Source organism: Apteryx mantelli, chromosome 2 (genome assembly GCF_036417845.1).
Source record: "Apteryx mantelli isolate bAptMan1 chromosome 2, bAptMan1.hap1, whole genome shotgun sequence".
NCBI lineage: Eukaryota > Metazoa > Chordata > Aves > Apterygiformes > Apterygidae > Apteryx > Apteryx mantelli.
The window spans coordinates 150502094-150522844 of record NC_089979.1 but is presented as its reverse complement, the minus strand read 5'-3'; the positions used below and the strand labels follow the sequence as shown (position 1 = coordinate 150522844).

At 36.9% G+C, this 20751-nt stretch overlaps 1 protein-coding gene across 1 annotated transcript in view; it reads left to right on the top strand.

The window, feature by feature from the left end:
• The window catches only part of ARHGAP21 (Rho GTPase activating protein 21), a 32508-nt gene extending 14829 nt beyond the window's left edge, over window positions 1–17679 (top strand). Inside the window, exons 2-18 of the mRNA XM_013949228.2 lie at window positions 128–286; window positions 455–557; window positions 646–682; window positions 1259–1384; window positions 2221–2505; window positions 3578–3642; window positions 3723–3871; window positions 5442–5584; window positions 5687–5842; window positions 5950–6028; window positions 6829–6902; window positions 6988–7077; window positions 9265–9390; window positions 9592–9633; window positions 9958–10063; window positions 11871–11902; window positions 15109–17679. Of these exons, the coding sequence (XP_013804682.2) occupies window positions 128–286; window positions 455–557; window positions 646–682; window positions 1259–1384; window positions 2221–2505; window positions 3578–3642; window positions 3723–3871; window positions 5442–5584; window positions 5687–5842; window positions 5950–6028; window positions 6829–6902; window positions 6988–7077; window positions 9265–9390; window positions 9592–9633; window positions 9958–10063; window positions 11871–11902; window positions 15109–16842 (3506 nt within the window). The 3' untranslated portion in view covers window positions 16843–17679. The remainder of the gene's footprint in view (window positions 1–127; window positions 287–454; window positions 558–645; window positions 683–1258; window positions 1385–2220; window positions 2506–3577; window positions 3643–3722; window positions 3872–5441; window positions 5585–5686; window positions 5843–5949; window positions 6029–6828; window positions 6903–6987; window positions 7078–9264; window positions 9391–9591; window positions 9634–9957; window positions 10064–11870; window positions 11903–15108) is intronic.
• The last annotated feature ends 3072 nt before the right edge of the window (window positions 17680–20751 follow it).

Below are 20751 nucleotides of genomic sequence, written 5' to 3'. Positions count from 1 at the left end.
TTTGAAAGACTAGATGTTTAAGATAATTAATCTGATATCCCAATAATGAGAAGTCCAGACAGCTATTTAATTTGAGCATTTAATTAAAACATTTAACATGCTAATATGTTGCATTTTACCTTTGTAGATGAGCCAACTAGCCCTAGTATTGACCATGATATTGCACACATTCCTGCTTCTGCTGTTATTTCTGCATCTGCCTCTCAAGCACCCGCTATAACAACTGTTCCTCCTAGTCCTGCATCTCCAATCCCTTTACTTCGGCGACAGCTTTCACACGATCATGGTAAGCATTGATTTCATTTTTTTCCATGCAATGTTTTTCCTTTTCTAAAAAAAAAAATTACCTTTTCTGGAGAACAGATGTGAAAATTGTAATCTTTTATAGCTTAAAATAAATTGCAGTAATGTTATTCAGGTTAATATATATTTGATAATCTTGATCTGTTTGTAGAATCCATCAGGCCTAGTATCCTGGATAGCCAGCCTGCCACAAAAACTGAGAGGTCGAAGTCGTACGATGAAGGATTGGATGACTATAGAGAAGAGGGAAAATCGTAAGTTCAGAAAAAGTATCCATTAATTTGCAGATATTTTTGGAAGTATGTAAAAGGTTATTTTAACATCTATTTTTTCTCCCAACAGATCCATTAAGCATGTATCTAGTTTAAAGGGGATCAAGGTAGGTAAATATATGTAACAACTTTTAAGAATTATGAATGTTACTGTAAGAAGTTGTATGAATTATAAGTGCTGTGTTAAACACAGACGTGGAGTTTATTGCCACCCATCAGATTATTTGTAATTAATTTTGATATTTAATTTAGTTCTGGTTTGGGTTGTTCTCCCCCCCACCAACACACAAACACACACAAAGTTAGTGCCATATGTATCACATAAGTAATCATGGTCTGATGTTTTTGAGGTTCACCACATGGTCCTTGATTTTTCATTTTCTTCAGCCTCTGTAAACAAAGCATATTTATGGCAAGCTTTTGTAAGACAAGAACTTAGTAATGAGAGTCTAAGATTCCTGCAATGTCCTAAAATATTGTTGGGATGTGTAAAGTCACAGTTATACATTTTACTTTATGGAAACTTTAGAAATCATATTTTCCAAGGAGGTTCTGTGAGGAGATTTTCCCTGAATGAGGTGTCAGTTTTTAAAATGAAAAATTAAGCATCTTGAATGTAGAGATTATAGAGAAATGTATTTAGAGATACACTGTGGGGTTCCTTCTGTGCCTTTTTTTTAAAGGTCCCAGACAGTCAAAAATCATCAGAGGACTCTGGTTCCCGAAAAGATTCTTCTTCAGAGGTGTTTGGTGATGCCTCCAAGGAAGGGTGGCTCCATTTTCGTCAGCTTGTCACAGACAAAGGAAAGGTACCTGTTTCTTAATGTCCACCAGGATAAATATTAAACTGGTGGAAAATTAAGAATAAGATACTTGAAAGCATAGGAAAGAAATTTTCCTTTTTCTTTCTTTCTTTTATTTTTTTTAATTAAAATATTGGGGGTACAAGCTTCAATAAGACTGACAAAGTTTTAGACCTACTTGTTAGAAGATTGACCTGGGCAACTTCCTCAGCTTCTTTCTAGAGACTGTTTTCTGAACTGCTTTAATTTTACATTTCAAAGCATCTCTTCAGTAAACTCATTTCTAAGGACTAATTAAGTAGAAAGAATCAATCCCTTGATAACCAGAGTCTTTTTTCCCCTTTGCTAATAATGAGAAAAGCTCTGATATTAATGAGTGTTGCAGAGTTGTTGAGTTCAGGTTAACCTTCTGCATATTCCCAGACTAAGACTTTAGGAAAATATAGGGTCCAGAATTGCATTGTTTTATGGGTGTACGTCCGACTCAAATCAAGTTCAAAAGGCCTGGACAAGAGCCCACTTTTTTTTTTTTTTTTAAACTATATTTATTCTAATGCCTCTGTGAAATTCTGTAGTTATTTGCATTCTCTGTTTCTTGCTACTGTCCTGTGTCCACACACACTTACTGTGTGTTCAGGGTGGGCAGGCTGTTGAGCAACTTGCTCCTTTAACAGAGAACTATTAACGATTCCCACTTTTGTATAGTCTTTCCGATGGTTATTCTTAAGGATGGTAAAGAAAGGTGGTTAGTATTTCTGTTCTAAAAGTTTTGGAGATGTATTTTAACTGAGAAACAATTGTAAAAAATAACTAATCTCATAAATTGGTTTGTAATTTTTCAGCGAGTTGGTGGGAGCATACGGCCATGGAAGCAACTGTATGTTGTTCTTCGAGGTCATTCGCTTTATTTGTACAAGGATAAAAAGGAACAAATGACCCCATCTGAAGAAGAACAACCTATCAGCATCAATGCTTGTTTGATAGACATCTCATACTGTGAAACCAAGAGGAAAAATGTATTCAGACTCACCACATCAGACTGCGAGTATCTGTTTCAAGCTGAGGACAGAGATAATATGTTAGCATGGATTAAAGCAATACAAGACAACAGCAACTTAAATGATGAGGTAATCATGTAATATATAATACAGAAGGCATTGTTACTGTCTTTTAAAATCTGATTGTATTTTCTTTTAATTAATACTTCATCAAAAGAAATTTTTAATTAATAGATCAAAATATCTACAGGAATATGAGGTGAAATATACAGGAAAATGAGGTGAAAGGCAAAGCAGCTGAATAAATACTTTGAGTTAAAGAAAAGCTTGACATCTTGATAATCAGATAGCACACTTTTAAAATAAATGAATTAATGTTGTTGCTGACTAGTCTACAACTACGCTTGGCACTAAACTGATCTGTTAAAATTACCTAACCTTTTTTAAAAAGATAATTGCATTAGAAACATTTTGTTCTGTCTTCAGACTCTGGTTGCAAAGTCAAGTACACAGTGGCACAGTGTGATTCTCAGTTGCTAAAAAGTAAAACTCGGAAGGATTATTTTGATTGTGGTGAATGTCCATTTATATGAATTAAATGTGAATGCTAATTACAGGAAGGAAATGTACTATTGTGCATAACGTCACTACCTATACGGTTAAGTCTCACTGTCTTCGATGCATTCACGTTTCAATGATGAGCAACGGAAGAATACTTTCATGTCTGTGGTTATGCACAACTGCTCAAATTTGAAATAATTAGTCAAAGCAAAGTGGATTGATAAATATTTTTAGACGGGTGGTTAAAAGCATGGTTGAACTTAAGGCTGTTTCAGCTGTATGTATAGTGCTAATTAGTTATATAAATACTGTGTGAACATAGAATCAGGTTTTTCAGAGTAGTATTGGTGTGTTGACTTGCATGTTTTCTATTTAAACTTACTTTCAGTGTAACAAGATTTAATCAGATCTTCATTGCTTTGAAAAGAATCTAAATAGTATCATTTAATTTGTAACTACTCACAAGAATAGTTTTCCTTTTAGTTTTTAAATATTATGTCCTTGTAGTTCCCAGGGTCTACCCGTTAGATTTTAGCTGTACTAAAATGTTAATTTTTGATATGTTGTCTGTCAATAGGAAGAGTTAATTGTTGTATTTTCAAAACAAAGATTATGAAGTAGATCTCAATTCATTTTACAGGATACTGGTGTCACTAGTAGAGATCTAATTAGTCGAAGGATTAAAGAATACAGTACAATGATGAGGTAGGTAAATTATTTGCTGCCAGCAGTTTTTGTACACTTGTTACTTGGCTTCTTTTTACTGAAGTAATATCTCATTTCAGTTCTTCAAGCAGCAAAACAGAGCCATCTCCCAAAACCCCTCGTCAGAGTCTAAGTATCAGACAGACTCTGCTTGGAGCTAAAACAGAGCAGAGGACCCAGAGTCCGCATTCTCCCAAGGAAGAATCTGAAAGAAAGCTTCTCACTAAAGGTTTGTGTGCTGTGCGTATTTCTTGAGTTCCTTATAGCCCCATATAAGGCCACTGAGGTGCCTTATCTGGGTTCTTCAAACTCATGAATATACTGGTACAAAAAAGTATTAAAAAATTTCTTTAAGCTGCAGCTGTAATCACTCAGTTTTTGTAACTCCTTCATTTAGATGTTACTTTTGATATACTTCAGGTCTTCTCAGATCATTGAAGTTTTTTATTCCAGTCCTCTCTCAGGAAGGTTTTGGCTTTTTTCGTACAGCTTCATCTTCATGTAGTGTTAACAGTAGCAAACTACTGGTGTTAAGCTTCTCATGACCAAGGTTTTGACAAGTTTTGAAATATTTGTATACATACTTTATACTATTGTCTCCAGCTGACGTGGAAAAAAAAAGGTAAATTCTTTTAAATATCCTGTTAACAAAACAAAGTTTTCCAATGAAGTCTTTTATAACTTGAAAAGAAGGGTTTTTTGCTCTTTGTGTTTAAAAGGCAGAAGTGAAAATGTATTTTTTTTCCAGCACACAATTAGTGCCTGCTGAGTTCTAAAATACATGAGCCTTAAAGTCTGATGAGCTGGAACTGCAAACTTTAATCAGTAACTGAACTCCATCAGATAAAGTCACAAGCTAATTTTTTTCAAAGAATGTTTAAATTTTTGGTGCACATGATCAGACAGCTTATAAAGGTATTATATACAAATTCAGACAACTGTCTGAACAACCACTTTTGAACAATTCAGTCTTGAATTTAAGCTGCATGTGAATTCTGCTTTATGTTACCAACAAACATTCCTTTACTCCTGCTGTGCTACAGATTATGCAACTAAATTGCAATGGTGATTTAAAGGAGATGTTAAGTGAATTTCAAAAGTACTGAAAGAATATTTCCAGAAATATTTTGAACAAGAAGACAGTACTGTATTAGGAGATTTATAATGAATGGGAACTGTCATTTGTTATATGAATTATATAGTAGAGGTAAATAGAGCAACTGAACTTTTATCTGATTTTGGATAAACAGTGTTTTTAAATGTTTGAGTTGTGTTTGGAATGATTTAGGAGTGACTGAAATCTGTTAATTATCGCAAGACTAAGTAGGTCTCCATAATGTAATGTTTTGGTGTGGTTGTATTATTTCATAGCTAGCATGGCTGTTCTGTGTGGCACTGTGTAATTCAGTGGAGGCTTAATCTTGCTTTCTGAAATGTTGCTGGCTTGCATTCTTTTTTTTTTTTTTTTTTTTTTTTTTTTTTTTTTTTTTAATGTATATACCTTTAGTCTTCGAACAATGAAATTCTGCAATACCATCTACCTACATACTTCTCTAACTCTGTGGTTTGGGTATGTCCAAACATATTTTTGAATTACATAAGAGGAAGAAAGGTATGTTTAAGACAGTAGATAAGCGTTTAGTGGGTTATTGTGGGAAGCTGGGTGAATAAAAGAGGTAAAAATGAAATAGGTTATTTTATCTTCTTAAATTTATTACCTCTATTCACAATAGTTTTTGTGACTTAAATGCTCTTACATTTCTTTTTTATTTCCTTGTTTGCTTTATACTAACAAAAAGATGAGACAAGCCCACCAAAAGACAAGGGGACATGGAGAAAAGGCATTCCAAGCATCATGAGGAAGACGTTTGAAAAGAAGCCATCTGCTGTGGGAACGTTTGGTGTTAGACTTGATGACTGTCCCCCAGCTCATACCAATAAAGTACGAAAGGACAATTTTTCTTTCAATTATGATTTTTAAATGCTTTTTGCATGAATTACATTTAAAAAAATACATATATGTATAACTTTTTTTTTTTTTCAGTATATTCCACTGATTGTTGATATATGCTGCAAACTGGTTGAAGAGAGAGGTCTTGAGTACACAGGTATTTACAGAGTTCCTGGAAATAATGCTGCCATCTCAAGTATGCAAGAAGAGCTCAACAAAGGAATGACTGACATTGATGTTCATGATGATGTAAGTCTTTGATCACAGCATTTCCATTTTGAACTCCCAAAAACTTCTGGTTATGTTATGATTATAGAAATATAAAGCATGTCTGTCCCTTTCTTCTAAATGTATAGAAATGGCGAGACTTGAATGTAATAAGCAGTTTGCTGAAATCCTTCTTCAGAAAGCTCCCAGAACCCCTTTTTACCAATGGTAAGTTGTTTCCATTATGATTTTACATTTAGGAATTGTTGTTGAACAGTTATCTTGTATCTTTAAGATGATTCAACAGAATGTCCAGTGAAATCATTGGAACTGTGTAATAAATGTTCTCTTTCTTACAGAACAGGGAGTCGTGATGATTATAGAACTTAAGAATGAGACCTGTGAATTTCTCTAATTGTGAAGGAATTACAAATACTGTTGAGGTTTTGGACTAAAATACTTTAGTATAGACAGTTTAATTTTCCATTCACTCTGACAAGCTAAAAAAACAGTTCTCAATTTTTTCCTTTTGTCATGTACCTGTTATTGTTTCTGGAGGAATTAAAAAAAAAAAGGGGGGGGGGGAAGGTTATGGGTGGTAACTTTGATTATAGGATGTAATCAGATATAAATTACTTCTTTAAAACTCTCCTAGAAGTATCAATAGACAAGTGAGCAAAGGCAGAATTTGACTTGTGGGAGTACAATTTCTTAAAGCATGTTTCTTCTGTAGCATTATTTTTCATATTTACTATTGGATAGCTAGGTATGACTATTTCATTCAGTAAGTGGTTGATAATATCAGTTTTTGGAGTTGGAATAGAATGATTTTTTTCACTAAGATTAAAAAATTTACAGCAAAAAAATTTTTTTTTAACTATTACAATATGATATGAAAGCTGTTTTTTCTGCTGCCATCTTACTATATTGCATACAGGTATAATGGGTTCATTTATGACTTTTAAAGGTCGTATGTATATGTTTAAATTAACTTCTGGGTTTTTTGGGTTTTTGGGTTTTTTTTACAGACAAATACGCAGATTTCATAGATGCTAACAGAAAGGAAGATCCTGTTGAACGTCTCAAAACACTGAAGAGACTGGTAAGCTGACATCAGGTATTTTGTAGGTGCACCACAAAATTAACATTAAATGTTTAATATTCTGAATAGTTATTGTTTGTTTCAGATTCATGATTTACCTGAACATCATTATGAAACTCTCAAGTTTCTTTCTGCACACCTGAAGACAGTAGCAGAGAATTCAGAAAAGAACAAGGTATCAGAAACAAAAATATAATGTATTGTGTTTTGCTTCATTCATTAAGCACTTTTTTTTTATGCAGGATTATTTCTAGTGAATAAGCCCATATTTTATTATTGTAAATAAAATTAAGGCCTTTGCTATATTGAGAAGATCTTTGGTTTAGACTAAGGACTCCTTCAAAATATGTACTAGTTGAGTATGAATAAAGTTGGAGTTTATTTAAACTAGTGCTGCTTCTTGTGGGAATAACTGCTTATATCCTGAATCTGTCCTAAGTCTGTAAATTTCATGTAATCCAACCAGAAACCAATATGAGTGTGGCTGGGCAGGGATTTTGAATAGTTTAAGCAAACGCTTTTGATTAATATACTGCAGATTTTCTGTGTAAGGCCTAGAGGAATGCTGTGCATGTTGTCTATTAATAGTTGGCTTTGAAGATGAAAAGAAGTAGGTGTCTGGTAATACCCTTGTAAAAATTTAATTAGTTCTTTATTGTGCAGAGCTCTGTAAAATACAATATCAGTTCTTACTTTTGCTGGGTTTTACTGGGTTTTAGAATCTTTCGGAGTAAAAGGTTTGGGTAAAACTTAGGCAAATGTCTAAATCTTGTTTACAAAGGCTAAGTCACATCAGCTTTGCGTGGGGCCTGGGTTCCTGGACACTTCAGTGATTTTTTTAAGAATAGGACTTGCTGTAATTACTTGAATGTTTAATGACCAGATAAATGCTGATGGCTTAAAGATAATTATGGTGTAGAGGGTAGTGATCTTTTGATTAACACCACTAGGGATAGACTTTTGTCATTTCCATAGGGTGGGGACAGGGTCTGAGTTATTCTGCATTAACTGCTTCCTTGCATGCTATAATCTACAGTGAATGCAAATAATAATATTCCTTTTTTCAGAGTGGGGTAAGTGAACTCAAAGCTACATAGTATTGGTGTGGCTATGAATATGCAATGATACAGGAGGAAGTTGATGAGATTGATGCTATTTAAAACTTAATAGATGAACCTATGGCCAACTTTAAGTCTTGAATCATTTAAAAGATGGGAAAATGTCTTTGTTCAAATAAACATGGCAGGTTCCTACATCAGTTGTACAAGTAATACCCTCTAGTTAATACTTTTTAAATTTTTATTTATTTAGTTTTACAAATGATCACATTTTGAGTGTAATTATAGTCAACATTATAATGGAATGATAGTACCTGCCATTTTTAGGTGCGACATCTAAAGCAAGCCTTTATCATTTTATGTATTCAGTGTACTGTATAAATATTGTTTAAATAGCCGTAATAGTGTAGAATACATAAGGACAGATGGGTGAAGTTGTATTTTAATTGTATGACTTGCCCAAAACCACAGTCCAAGTCAAAGCAAGGATTAGGGCTGGGGGCGTTCTGCTTGCAATTTTGTTCTAATAAGAACGAGGCCCTTATCTCCTGTTTATTACCAGTCTATTCCATGTCACAACAGGAAGAGTAAACTGTAAGTCAAATAAGTAAGCAGAAATAGAAGATAAAAGTGTTTTGCTGCTTCCTTCTTGAAATTTTGTCAGAGATGTAGTTTAAAAAGTAAATAAAGTGAATGATTAATGTGGTTGACATGACTGGATAACTCTGAGTCTATCCTGTGAATAGATTTGTAGTGTCTATAATGTTGGTTGCTGCCGCCTCCTCCAAAGTAAATGTGAGCTGAATGAGCTCTTTGTCAGTAGACAAAATAGTGTTTGATTAGTAGCTCATTTTTTTTCATGTGTCATGTAAACATTTTCAGATTAAAACCCAGGAAACTTCCAGTGCCTTTTTTTTGGAAGTGTCTTAAAACATCAGTGTTTCCAAATAAAACAAAAATAGTCCCTTCATCAAAGAAAAAAAAAAAAAAGCAACCTCCCGCTCAAAACTATGCAGTGTGTGTGTGAGTTCTTTAGTCTAGACTTTTCTGTGCTTGCCGAGCTCTTTACTTAAAATGGTTCAATGAACGTTTAATTTTGAACTGCGGAAAAGTTGCATGCATTTATTTCAGTTGTGTATAGAAGAGTTGTAATGTAGTGCAACATCCTACCTAATTGGTAATGTGTTTTTAAAAACTTTTTCTTTGTCCTTATTTAAAATAGTTCTCAAATGTTAATGGTATTATGTTAATGTATTGTACTTTCTTACTGTAAATGTGTGGTGTGGAAAACTTTCATTTCTTAGATGGAGCCAAGAAACCTGGCAATAGTATTTGGTCCAACACTCGTGAGGACGTCTGATGATAACATGACACACATGGTTACGCACATGCCAGATCAATACAAAATTGTAGAAACACTCATTCAAAAAGTAAGTGGATGCATTTCATTATTTAAAAAAAAATAAGATCATGCACAGACAGACCAGCTTTCTCTTATTGAGCCGGTCTGGCTCTGGTATTTGTCCTTCGAATTCAAGGATATCATTTTTACTGATGTCCGTGTTTGGTTGTTCCACATTTGTGTTTTGTGTTTCCTGTGGGGTTTTCACTTTTTTTATTTTAAATTGTAGCATGACTGGTTTTTCACAGAAGATGATGCTGAAGAACCTCTTGTAAGTATTGTGGCATAAATATTTGTGTTCTAATTATCTTAGTTTAGAATCTGCTTCTGCTGTTTCTAGAATGTCTTTATATTTCTTATTACATCACTGTATGATTTGCTCTTCAGAAGCGCCTTTTTAACTCTCCAGTCCTTGCAGTAATGAATTTTAAAAAAGGCCATGCATTTGTTTTAAAAACATAAAGCAATATGGAAAAATTAGAACTCACAAGGAAAGTGTATCCTCAGGTGAATAATGCAGTTTTCTAAATGCTGTTGAATCATAATGAGCTATTTATGAAACGATGATGAAGAGATCTTTGTTTATTAACTATAGACAGCAGTTCAGGAGGAAAACACTGTAGAATCTCAGCCAGTGCCAAACATAGATCATTTACTCACCAACATTGGAAGGACGGGAGTATCTCCTGGAGACGTATCAGGTAACTCTTGCCTGGACAGCGTTAGTCCATAGGCTAGAATAACCTACTCTGTTAACTCACTGTAACTTTCAATTTCTATTTTCTTTTACTAATAAATTGCTTTTCTCTTTTCAAAAAGATCATTAATAGTCTTTAAAAACTTGAATTGTTAATAATCATGCATGATATAGATTGGAAAACTTTGTTGTCTAACAGGAATATAATCATTGAAAGGTGAATTTCGCACGTACTATTTTATTTATTCACAGTAACCCATCCAATCATCATTGTGAGGTGAAGCAGATATGCTGCTGTAAAGTGGTTTGTTGTGATGGCAGAAAGATTGATCTTCTCCGGTGTTCTAATATTGCTCCTTCCCAGTGTTAGGAATGAAAAAAAAAAAAAAAAAAAAAAAGTTATGTTTTCTTGACAAGTGGCAGACACTTTAATTGCAGTATGTCTATACTAAAGCTGATTTCCTTCTGTTTATGAATGCCATCCTCTTTTGTGGCTAAGGACAAGCACTGCAGGCTCTTTTTTGGTGACTTTTTCCTCCCTTCCCTTCACTATAATGTTGCACTAACCCAGCATGTTATATCCCACAAATGTTATCCCTTCGTCTCTAGCTTTTGTTTCAGTTTTCAAAGGGTTGTTCAGCACTTACTGAAACAGTCACTTTATACTGATGTTGTAACAGGCGAAGTGGGAGGAGTCTATCACACGGTGATGTCATTAGTGGATTCTGTGATGTCACTGATGGACAACTGGAACTGTAGGAAGAAGGAGGACTGTTGCCCACACTGTAGCTGCCTTGTCTGCAGAAACCCCCGTTTCTTGTAAATGGAAAAAAAAAAAAAGTTGATCTGTGCTGTAAATTTTCTTTTAAGAGTATTTTAAACAGATCAATGCTACTTTTTAAAAGTTTTTCTGCTGTTTCTTGTTATCTCTGAAGCAGACCCTGAGGAGAAATAGCATGGTATGGTCTACCAGTCTTTCTAGTCATAAAGCATTAGCCATGTGTCAAAAAGGGGTGTGGCAGGGGGCTCAGCTCACTCTTTCTAGGGAGAAAGTCCCTAAAGTTGGAAAACATCCAAGTTCATATTTTCTAGTCACTGTGCTAGCCCCTTCCTACCCCCTTTGTAACTGTATAATCTTGGGTTTTGCGAGACAGTGAAACTATGGTGTCCATTTTTCATTTCATAATAGCGCTTGTTATGGAAAAGTACAAAACTGGTAGCTGCTGAAATCTAGCTATTTTAAAAATAAAATTTTAACTATACATAGTCAGAGGTGAAGAGAGATGTAAAATTGGGGTTTAACACACCAAATACAACTTAATTCCTTCAAACGATTCAAGTTTCACAAAAAGAATATTGACTACAAGAACTGTGATTTGTATTTAGGGCAGCCAACAATACTAAGGCATTCAATTTTGCTTTGTGTATCCTGAATCTCAGGAGAGTACGCAGTACGATCCTGAAAAGGTCTCTCAGCTGCGGTTTTGCAGGGGCTGTATTCTTAAAACATTGAATAAACATTAGTATTTCTGTTTTTTTATTTAGAAGAACAGGGCTCCTTTGCCATTCCTATCATTGAGCTGGTTCTGCCTACAATTCACAGCATCCTTTCATGGCGGTGGCTTTCTGTGGTGCAGCTTGCATCTTTGTGAGCTCTGACTATCCACTCTGTTCTGGTTTTTATTTGCTTCACATTTTGTTCTGTGCTTGTCTTTTTCCATAAGTCCAGCATTGTCTGTAGCAAAAAAATAATAAATAAATAAATAAATTTGCACAGAACTAAGCAGAATTTTTTTTTAATTTTTCCACAGATTCAGCTACTAGTGATTCAGCAAAATCTAAGGTAAATTATTTTGTGAAATTATATAGTAATAAACTTCTGAAATCTGTTAGATATTTACTTGCTTTATTAAACTAATTGCTTATATGCGGGTGTAATATAGAGCTACGTAGAATTTTTTAAATAAGAGGAAATACTGTTTTCTCATCACTTGATTTTGAAGTCCTACACTGAAAAAGTATCACTAGTTTGTAGTTTGTTGCATCTTCCAGGGCAGTCAGCTACAGACATAGAAACAGCTATGTTCCAAACTCTTTTAATTTTGAACTCTTTATCTCCTTTTTGAATCTCATGTAGCAGAGGTAAATGTATATAGTATATTCCTCTTTATTGTTGGCATACTACTTACTCCTAGACGGTATTTTTTGTCTTCTTATTTCATTGGATAAAGTATATGTAGAATTTAGCCTTTTCTTCTTCAGAAGGTGATAGCTCCTCCTCTTATAGAAAACCAAGGAGAGTGATTAAAGACTGCCATGCTACATCTCATTAGAAAGTATTACTGTGGTTGGGAGAATAGTCTACTAGACAGGGAATAAGACTGGAACTTGGGCAATAGTTCGGTCCTTGATTTACCACCAGATTTCTCACCTGACCCACGGACAAATCTTTCAGTCTCTTTGGCTGTGGTTGAACAGTCACTAATATTGGATGGATGCCTATAGTGCCAGGTGGTCTGGCAGCATGCAGTTGATCTTGTTCAGGTACAAGCACATGATACAGCTTTATGCTGTATCCCAGTTTGTATGAAGTGCTATCCTGAGCTCATCCTCCTGGTTCATTGCAAGATGCTGACCCAGTGGCTTTGTTGAGGATATTTGCTGGTGGCTCAGCCACTGCCTTGAAAAAGCCCTTTTGGGATACCGTGTCATGTTGCCTCTGTCAGAATGCTGTGTTATTTGCAGCTTGCCCCTCACTAAGCACCTTTTGCAAGCAGTGCAGAGCAACAGCATCAGTCAGACTGTGGTCACAAGCCTGCAAGCGGCAATGCAGATGCATGCAGGTTTCCTCTGGCAGCAGCCTCGGTTCCTGCTCAGCCTGGATCACTTGCAGCCAGGTAGGCTTCAAGTGGAGTTCCAGCTGGCTGCATTGCTGGATATCCTTTCTGGCGAGAAGGATATGATCATACCTGTTCCCCTTCCCATGAAAAAATATCAGCTGGCTGCACTGCTGCATATTCTCTCTAGTGAGAAGGATATGATTGTACCTGTTCCCATTCCCATGAAATATCCTGAGTTTGCACATCTTTTATGGGGACAGTAACTAAATCAAGAGGGCCGTTTGAGTGGTGACTTGTCGTCCCTGAACACAAGTGGTTTGTTGTTCATCAGTTTAGGATTGGCATTTGTCAGCTAGCACTAGAATTCGGGAGGAGTCATCTACCATTCAGAAGGGGTTTTTTGCACACTGCCCATAGGCAGTTATTGTGCAGGAGATCATACCAGGCTGCGCAGATGCTTGTTTCCATAATGGCATCAGAGCTCTCAACAAGGCTTAAGTGTTTCTTCTGTCCAATTTCTCCTGGTCTCTACCAGCTCTGCATCAAGAGCATGGAGCATTTGTCTGTCATGTAGCAGGATGTTATGGATATCCATGAACACTTTTCCTACTGTTACTTTGCTAGAAATCCTCCCCAACTCTTCCCTGTCCATAGTCATGTATACAAATTAGAACAACTTTGCTGCTGGACCTGTCATGCTCAATATAGCCATTGTATTATTTTCTTGCTGTTTAACCCTGGCTCATGAAGTCATATACTGGCAATTTTGACCATTTCCAGGACCTTTTTAATTAATTTGTGAGGAGCTATTGAATCAGAAGGAAATACGCACTTAGCCTCATCACCAAGAAAAAGTTGTTCAAGAAAAACCCCAAAACCTAAGTTTGCTCTTTTCGTTCAGTACACTGCATGCCTGCTACTGCATTTATGCTGCAGTAGTAGGCATCCCAGCAACAGAGTTCAATGTCATGTGGGGCTGCAATTCTTTATTTATGGAGCATGGAAGCACTTTGTTGGACAAGAGCCAAATAGATGATGATTAGGGTGAATTAATTTTCCCTTTGTCTTTAAGCTTATTCTCTGACAGGATATCTAATCAGTAGATGATCCTTTTAGTAATCATGTCCCAGTTGATGGCAGTCCTTCCTCACTTTTCCTCACCCTCTCTGAAGTGCTGCACAGTAACAAATGATTGGAATTTCAGAGGCTTTTTGAGCATAGCCCCTTCGCTGCTGGTATGGGTCTTCCTTTCCTCAGGTCAGAGAAAGAGGCTGGACATCTGAACACTGACTTAGATGCAGTTAGCTGAAACCTAAGCTGCTGCTGTTGATCCCTAGAAGCAAATGCAAATTTCAGTCCTGCTGTGTTAAAGGTCCCCTTCTGTAAGCACCTGCCCTTTTCTGTTCATAGCATTGCTGTTTTCTTTTCTTGAATGTCTATAGTGTGCAAAGTGCACTGGTCAATGGTCAATGACAGGGTGGTCTCTGCTCCAATCCTCCCATTTTTGAAAAATAGCAAAGGGGTAGAAAGCAGGAAAGCTCATAGCTTTGAGCTGGCCAGGTGATAGTGTTGTCAGTGTAGTGAGAATAATTTTTAATGAAATTTACAAAATGGAATAATTGGGCTTTTCCAATTTTTGCTTCTATGTTATTCTAAGAGCAGACTTTTCTGCTTTAGAAGGAATCTGTTTATTTCTGTGTATTTTTTGTACTTATGGCTAAATTGGGGTTTTGTATAGCTTTGATTGTATTGATAGTATTGAATGGGTATGGCTTTCAAACTTGGACAACCTGAAAGATGAAAAACAGCAAAAAAATTGCTGCAGAAGTTAGCCTTTTCACACAGGTAAGAGGAGGGACCAAAGCTGCACTCTCAGGACCTCGTCTGTCCAGCAGTTTCCATTACAAACCAATTTTGAAAAGGTGGTCTTGCCTTAAAGCAGTCTGCCTTATTACTCAGTCTAAACCCAAATATCTGCTTGCAAAAAAAAAAAAAAATCTTTGTCAGGTTGAAGGGACTCAGGTGAAAAGGATGCAGATTGACTAGTAAGACAATTTAATGTAGACTACAGAAAGAACATGGAAATATTTCCTGAATAAAGGCATCATTCTTCTCCGGATATGTATTTAAAAAGTCCCAGACTAATGAGTGTTTCTTTGCAATTTCTAATCAAGACCCCTCCCCCCCCCCTTTTTTTTTTTTGAAACAGGGTTCTTGGGGTTCTGGAAAGGATCAGTATAGCAAGGAACTGCTTGTGTCCTCCATTTTTGCAGCAGCTAGTCGCAAGCGGAAAAAAACAAAAGAGAAACCGCAACCAAGCAGCTCAGAAGATGAGTTGGATAATGTGTTTTTCAAGAAGGAGCTTGCAGAGCAATCTCGTGGTGATATAACAAAAGAGGTCATAACTAAAGGGGAATATGAAAAAGAGAGAGACACAGGGAGAAAACAGAGGATGTTTGTCCTGAAGGAAAAAGAGAACAGCAGTAAAAAAGATGTGAATGTTGTAAAGGATGAGAAGAAGTCGTTAAAGAAAGAAAGTATCCTGTCAGAGGAACCTTCACTGCCTTACCATGAAAAACATACAAAATCGCCTAATCTCAGCTGTCGGCAAACCATGCAGAAGAATAACCCTAAAATGCCTATTTCACAGTCGTCTTCCCAGGTTGAGGAGACAGTGTCTGACTCTGGCACTATGCTTAGCACTTCCTCCCAGGCTTCCAAACACAGATATTCATGCGAAAAAGTAGCCAGCCCTGAAATTAAACACAATAAGTTTTTAGCAGCTGATGTCAGTTCCATCACCTCAGATTATTCAACTACTTCATCTGCTATGTATATGACTGGCTTAGATGCCAGTATGCTGAGCCCTGGGGTGCAGTTAGTGACAGAAAGCAAGGGAGAAGGTGCTGATGATGAAAGAAGTGAATTGATCAACGAAGGACGTCCTGTGGAGACAGACAGCGAAAGTGATTTCCCTGTCTTTGCCACAAGTGCTACTGCTGAAAGGCTGTCTAAGGCAAAAGTTTCAGAAGTGGTAAAGACAAGTCGGAGGAACTCTGAAGAAAGTGAAGTAAGTTGTACTGAGGGAAGTTCAACACCAAAGTTAGAGAGCCGCAGACTTTTTAGCTCACACAAACTTATTGAATGTGATACACTGTCTAGGAGAAAGTCTGCACGGCACAAAACGGACAGTGAGGGTTCAGGGGATGCGAAGAGTGAGAAGGACTTGCCTACTGTGACCAAAATGTTTGACATAATGAAAAAAGGAAGATCAACAAGCAGTTTAGCTACATCAGCCAGAAGTGAGACTGATAAACAAGAACCTACCTGGAGACTTAAAATTACAGATAGGTTAAAGCTGCGACTCAAATCAGCTGCAGATGATATGTTTGGAGTTGGGAATCAAAAATCTAACTCTGCAGAGACTGCAAAGAGAAAAAATATCAGACGAAGGCATACGCTTGGAGGACAGAGGGATTTCGCTGAAATAAGTGTCCTGAATGCTTGGAAAGCTCAAGAGCCAAGTCAAAGTAGAGAGAGGGAATCTGAGCTTTCAGCTGTGAATCGGTTGAAGCCAAAATGTCCAGCCCATGACTTCTCAATCTCAGACTGGCTTGCACAAGAACGTTTACGCACTAGCACAACTGACCTTAATACGGGTGAAACTGGAAAGCCCAGACTTGAGAACACTAGTTTAGCAGATGTTTCAAAGGCAGATCTGCCTTTTTCTGCAGAGATGCAGGCAGATGAAGGCAGTTCTTCCAGCAGCTTGACTTTGATTAACAGAACACCACCGTCGGGACCATTTCAGCCACCAGACCAGGTAAATGGCGAAAGTTATCAGAATATGAACAAAAACAACTTTAGCCCAGCAGTTGATGCCCATCCTCATAAACTGTCTGGGACCCAAGTGGTTAGATCTCGATTCTACCAGTATCTTTGAAATGGGGAGATATGTCCACTACAGCAATTCATTAACTTACTGTTACACTTCCCAGTAACTGTGTGTGTATGTGTGTGTGTACATATATATATATTTTTTTTTTCCTGTACTGTTGTTGTTATGCAGCCTTCATTTGGGCTGGTTTCATCAATGTGCACTGTGGAACGTCTTCACAGTGCATTACCACAGCCAGAAGAACACTAAAGTTAAAGTATATATATATATATTTTAAGAAAAAGTATATTTGATGGCTGCATACAAATGTTGAACAAAGCATCTGATGCAACATGCTGTGTAGTGTATACATGGTTTTATGATTGAGAGTTGGCCTGGCATTAGTATGCAGAAAAATTGTTCTTTTGGTTTAGTCACTAACAAGTGCCTCATAATAAATTCATTTGGTTTGTTAGGGTGCCATATTGTTAAATTAGAGAAACTTATTACAAACAAATGAATGCATTTTACTGTTAAAGAGTTTCATTACATTTTACAAATGTTAACACAGGTGGCTACAGAGCTTCCATTCCTTAGGCATTCCAGTAAGTCTCGGAGTTTTATATTTCCAATTTTAATACAGATTTTGAGTTTTATGTGACTTGAATTTTTAATCTTTCTGTAAAATAAGTAACTTAAATGTACATATTACATGTGTATCTTTTTTTCAGATACCAGATTTGATATAAATGTTGTAACATAGGCGTGTGGATAGTAGATGCTGGATGGAACTGGTTTCTTTTATTGAGAATATAATTCTGCATGAAGACCTAATGAATCCAAACCTGTACCATGCCTGTGTGCATACCCACTTAAACACTGGAAATAAAATTGTTTTGTTGACTCTTGTGTGATGTGAATTTCATTCTAATGAATGGTTTTAAAATGTCATGTTTACAAGTTGCAATCAGCAACTGCACTCAGCATCAGAAAAAAAACTGTAGTTATTGCCTAAAATGAATGGCGTTTTGCGTGGAAAGAGGCAGCTCACAGGTTCTGAGTGGCTGAACATAAAGACGCTGCTTATTACCAGCGTGTCCCCCCCATATGATAAACACTGCTTCTCTTAGTGTCGTCACACAAAAAAACTGTGAAGATAGATAGATATATGATAGATTCAGTTGGTTAAGTATTTTCATTTTGACATATAGGCTGATTCTAAAGTATGTAGCAAGTTGGTTTATGTGTAATATGTTGGATTTGTAGCACTGAAAAGAGTGTCCATAATTCTCCCCAAGTCAGAACATGTATCTGCCCTTTCAGTTTTGCTAGTCAAAACAATGCTTTAGGTGTACTTAAGAGTCTTGGTTTGTTTTACTGTTTTAACTGTGAAGACTAGTTCATACCCTAAAAACTCTTCTAAATATGAACTCTGTCTACATACTGTGTGATATATTTTATTTCTTCTATTTTCTTGTACATCTTAAAAACAAAATTATTCCTTGCTTTATCCAGTGCTGGGTATCTCTCTGTCTTTTTCAAATGTCTGCTCCTGATATTACCACTGTCGCTTGGTAGAAGATTAAATGCATATTAGTGATAAACAGGCAGTGAACATCATGAGCACAAAACCCACTACTTTTATGCATAAGTTCCCATTACTGGAAGGAGGGAGAAGGAATAATAGAAACTAGGTTATGAAGGAAGACATGATTTCATGTAGACTTCTTTCCAGAGTGACTGTAACAGTCTCATACTTTGATCCACTATATTGCTGTTCCTTATGGGAAGCCATTATAAAAATTGTCCGTGAAGAAAAGCATCAGATGTGACATTTGAAGATGTATGAAAGTTCTCACTATGTAATTGTGTAAGGTCTCTGCACCCAATACCAATTCACATAAAAATGAATTATGTTCTTGTTGTCTCCTTGCAAACTTGAAATGTGAAATGCAAGGAAAAATGTTGCCATATGTTTTGTGAAGCACACAAAATCAGTAATTGCTTATTTTTGTTTCAGTCCTAATGGTGTATTTGAACAAGGTATTTCAGGATATGGTATTGCAATGCTCTATAGTGCTATTCTTCAGCAGTATCCTTTTTCTATTACTGGAGGTGTGTTTTGTCCCATTACTAACTTCAGAAGAATATTAAAGCGTTTGTTGAGCGTATATGGTAAGTTGTAGGGATCTTCTAGATGAAGCAGTAGACGTACAGAAGTACATATGGGTTCTAGGAGCCTGAACAGTCATCATCTGGTTTGACAGGTACTTAGGTGGATCGAGTTAACTTTCACTTTGTAGTGCTTACAGATGACTAATCATTGGCGCTCCTGAGCCTAAATGTGTAGCTGCCAACTGTTATGCTTGAGAACATAAAAGATTTATTGTGTTGACTGGAATGTAACACAATTTTTTTGAAATGATCTTAAAAAAAAACAAAAAAAACCCAACACATTGGCAGACTATGCTCCAGGTACAGGTATAAGGCCACGGCAGCCTCAGTGCTACCTTCTGGTGCTGCAGGGAACTGCACTGGCTGCACAGAAACTGCAGGGCAGCTGGACTCAGTGCAGGAACTCCTAAGCAGTTGCAGGAAGAGCCTGGATGAAGCCAGGGACATTAATGGTGGTGCAGGACAGGGGTGGCAGCTGTCCTCACCACCACTGCTTGCCCTTTGCATGCAAGTCAGATCTTGGAGGAGCTAGTGTGGCCAGCAGAATTAGGAGGGAAGGAAGCAGTGAGGCAGCCCTTGAGTTGGAGGGGAGGTGGAACTATGCTTAGGATTGAAGGGAGTAATCTCTAGGGTGTATTAGGGTGAGGTGATTAGAGAGATCCACCTGAAGAAAGTAGGACACAGTTATACTGGGCTGACAACATGCCTGAGGTGTGGGGGTTTGTTTTGTTTTTAACAGTCTGATCTGCAAATGAAGGGAAATGAATGTAGTAACCTGCCCTATGGTGAGGAATGTGGGTGCCAGTATTTAGAAGTGGTATGAACAGTTACGCAGAACCACAGAATAGCTGGGGTTAGAAGACATCTCTGGAGACTGTCTGGTCCAAACCCCTGCTCAAGCAGGGTCAGCCAGAACAGGTTACCCAAGGCCATGTCCACTCGGGGTTTGAATATCTCCAAGGGTGACACAACCTCTCTGGGTAACCAGTTCCAGTTTTCAACCATCCTCACAGTAAAAAGGTTTTTTTCTTATGTTTGAATGGAATTTGTTGTGTTTCTATTTGTGCTCATTGTCTTTTTACTAGTCATCATCAGGATTCAGACTGGCAGGAAAGTACTTTTAGTTTGAAGATTACTTGGAGCTCTGTAGTTGCAAGTCATTAGAAACAGGTCCCAGCTTAGATCTGATGGGAAAATAATTAATTAATTAATTAATTAAAGGATGAACTGTCTTGGTAATGATAGCATTTGGATTTTTACAACACTTCCAAGCAGCATTTCCTATTTCAGTAGGCCAGTGGTTTAATTTGAAATCCCTTTTAAGGGATCTAGTAGCAGACATGCAGCACCTTCCAGCTTTTTGAGCCTCTCTGAAGGGCTTATGGTCCCCATTAGTATTGCTCACAGCACTGATAATGAGGAATTAAGACATAGCCACAGTTCAGACAGTTTCTCAACTTCTTTTTTGCATTGCTACAGAGCAGAAGGAAAACGCTTTGCTCACCTGCACGAGGATCTCTTCCTGTCTGTATTAATCTGACTTCTCACCACGTCGTCCATTTGGGAAGAAAGATTTTGAAATGTGGCCTCATCAGCTATAAAAAGCTGCATTCTTGTTTTCAAACCCATGTCATTACACAGACCCACTTAAAATATTAATCAAGCGCTTAATTGTGCCAGCATGTGGAAAGAAGTGCAATTTGATACATGGCTGGGAGGGGGAATGAATTAAAACAGAACTGCCATCATTGAAGTGGTGCATGTAACTGTGGCTCTCAGACATGAGATTTTAAAAATTTG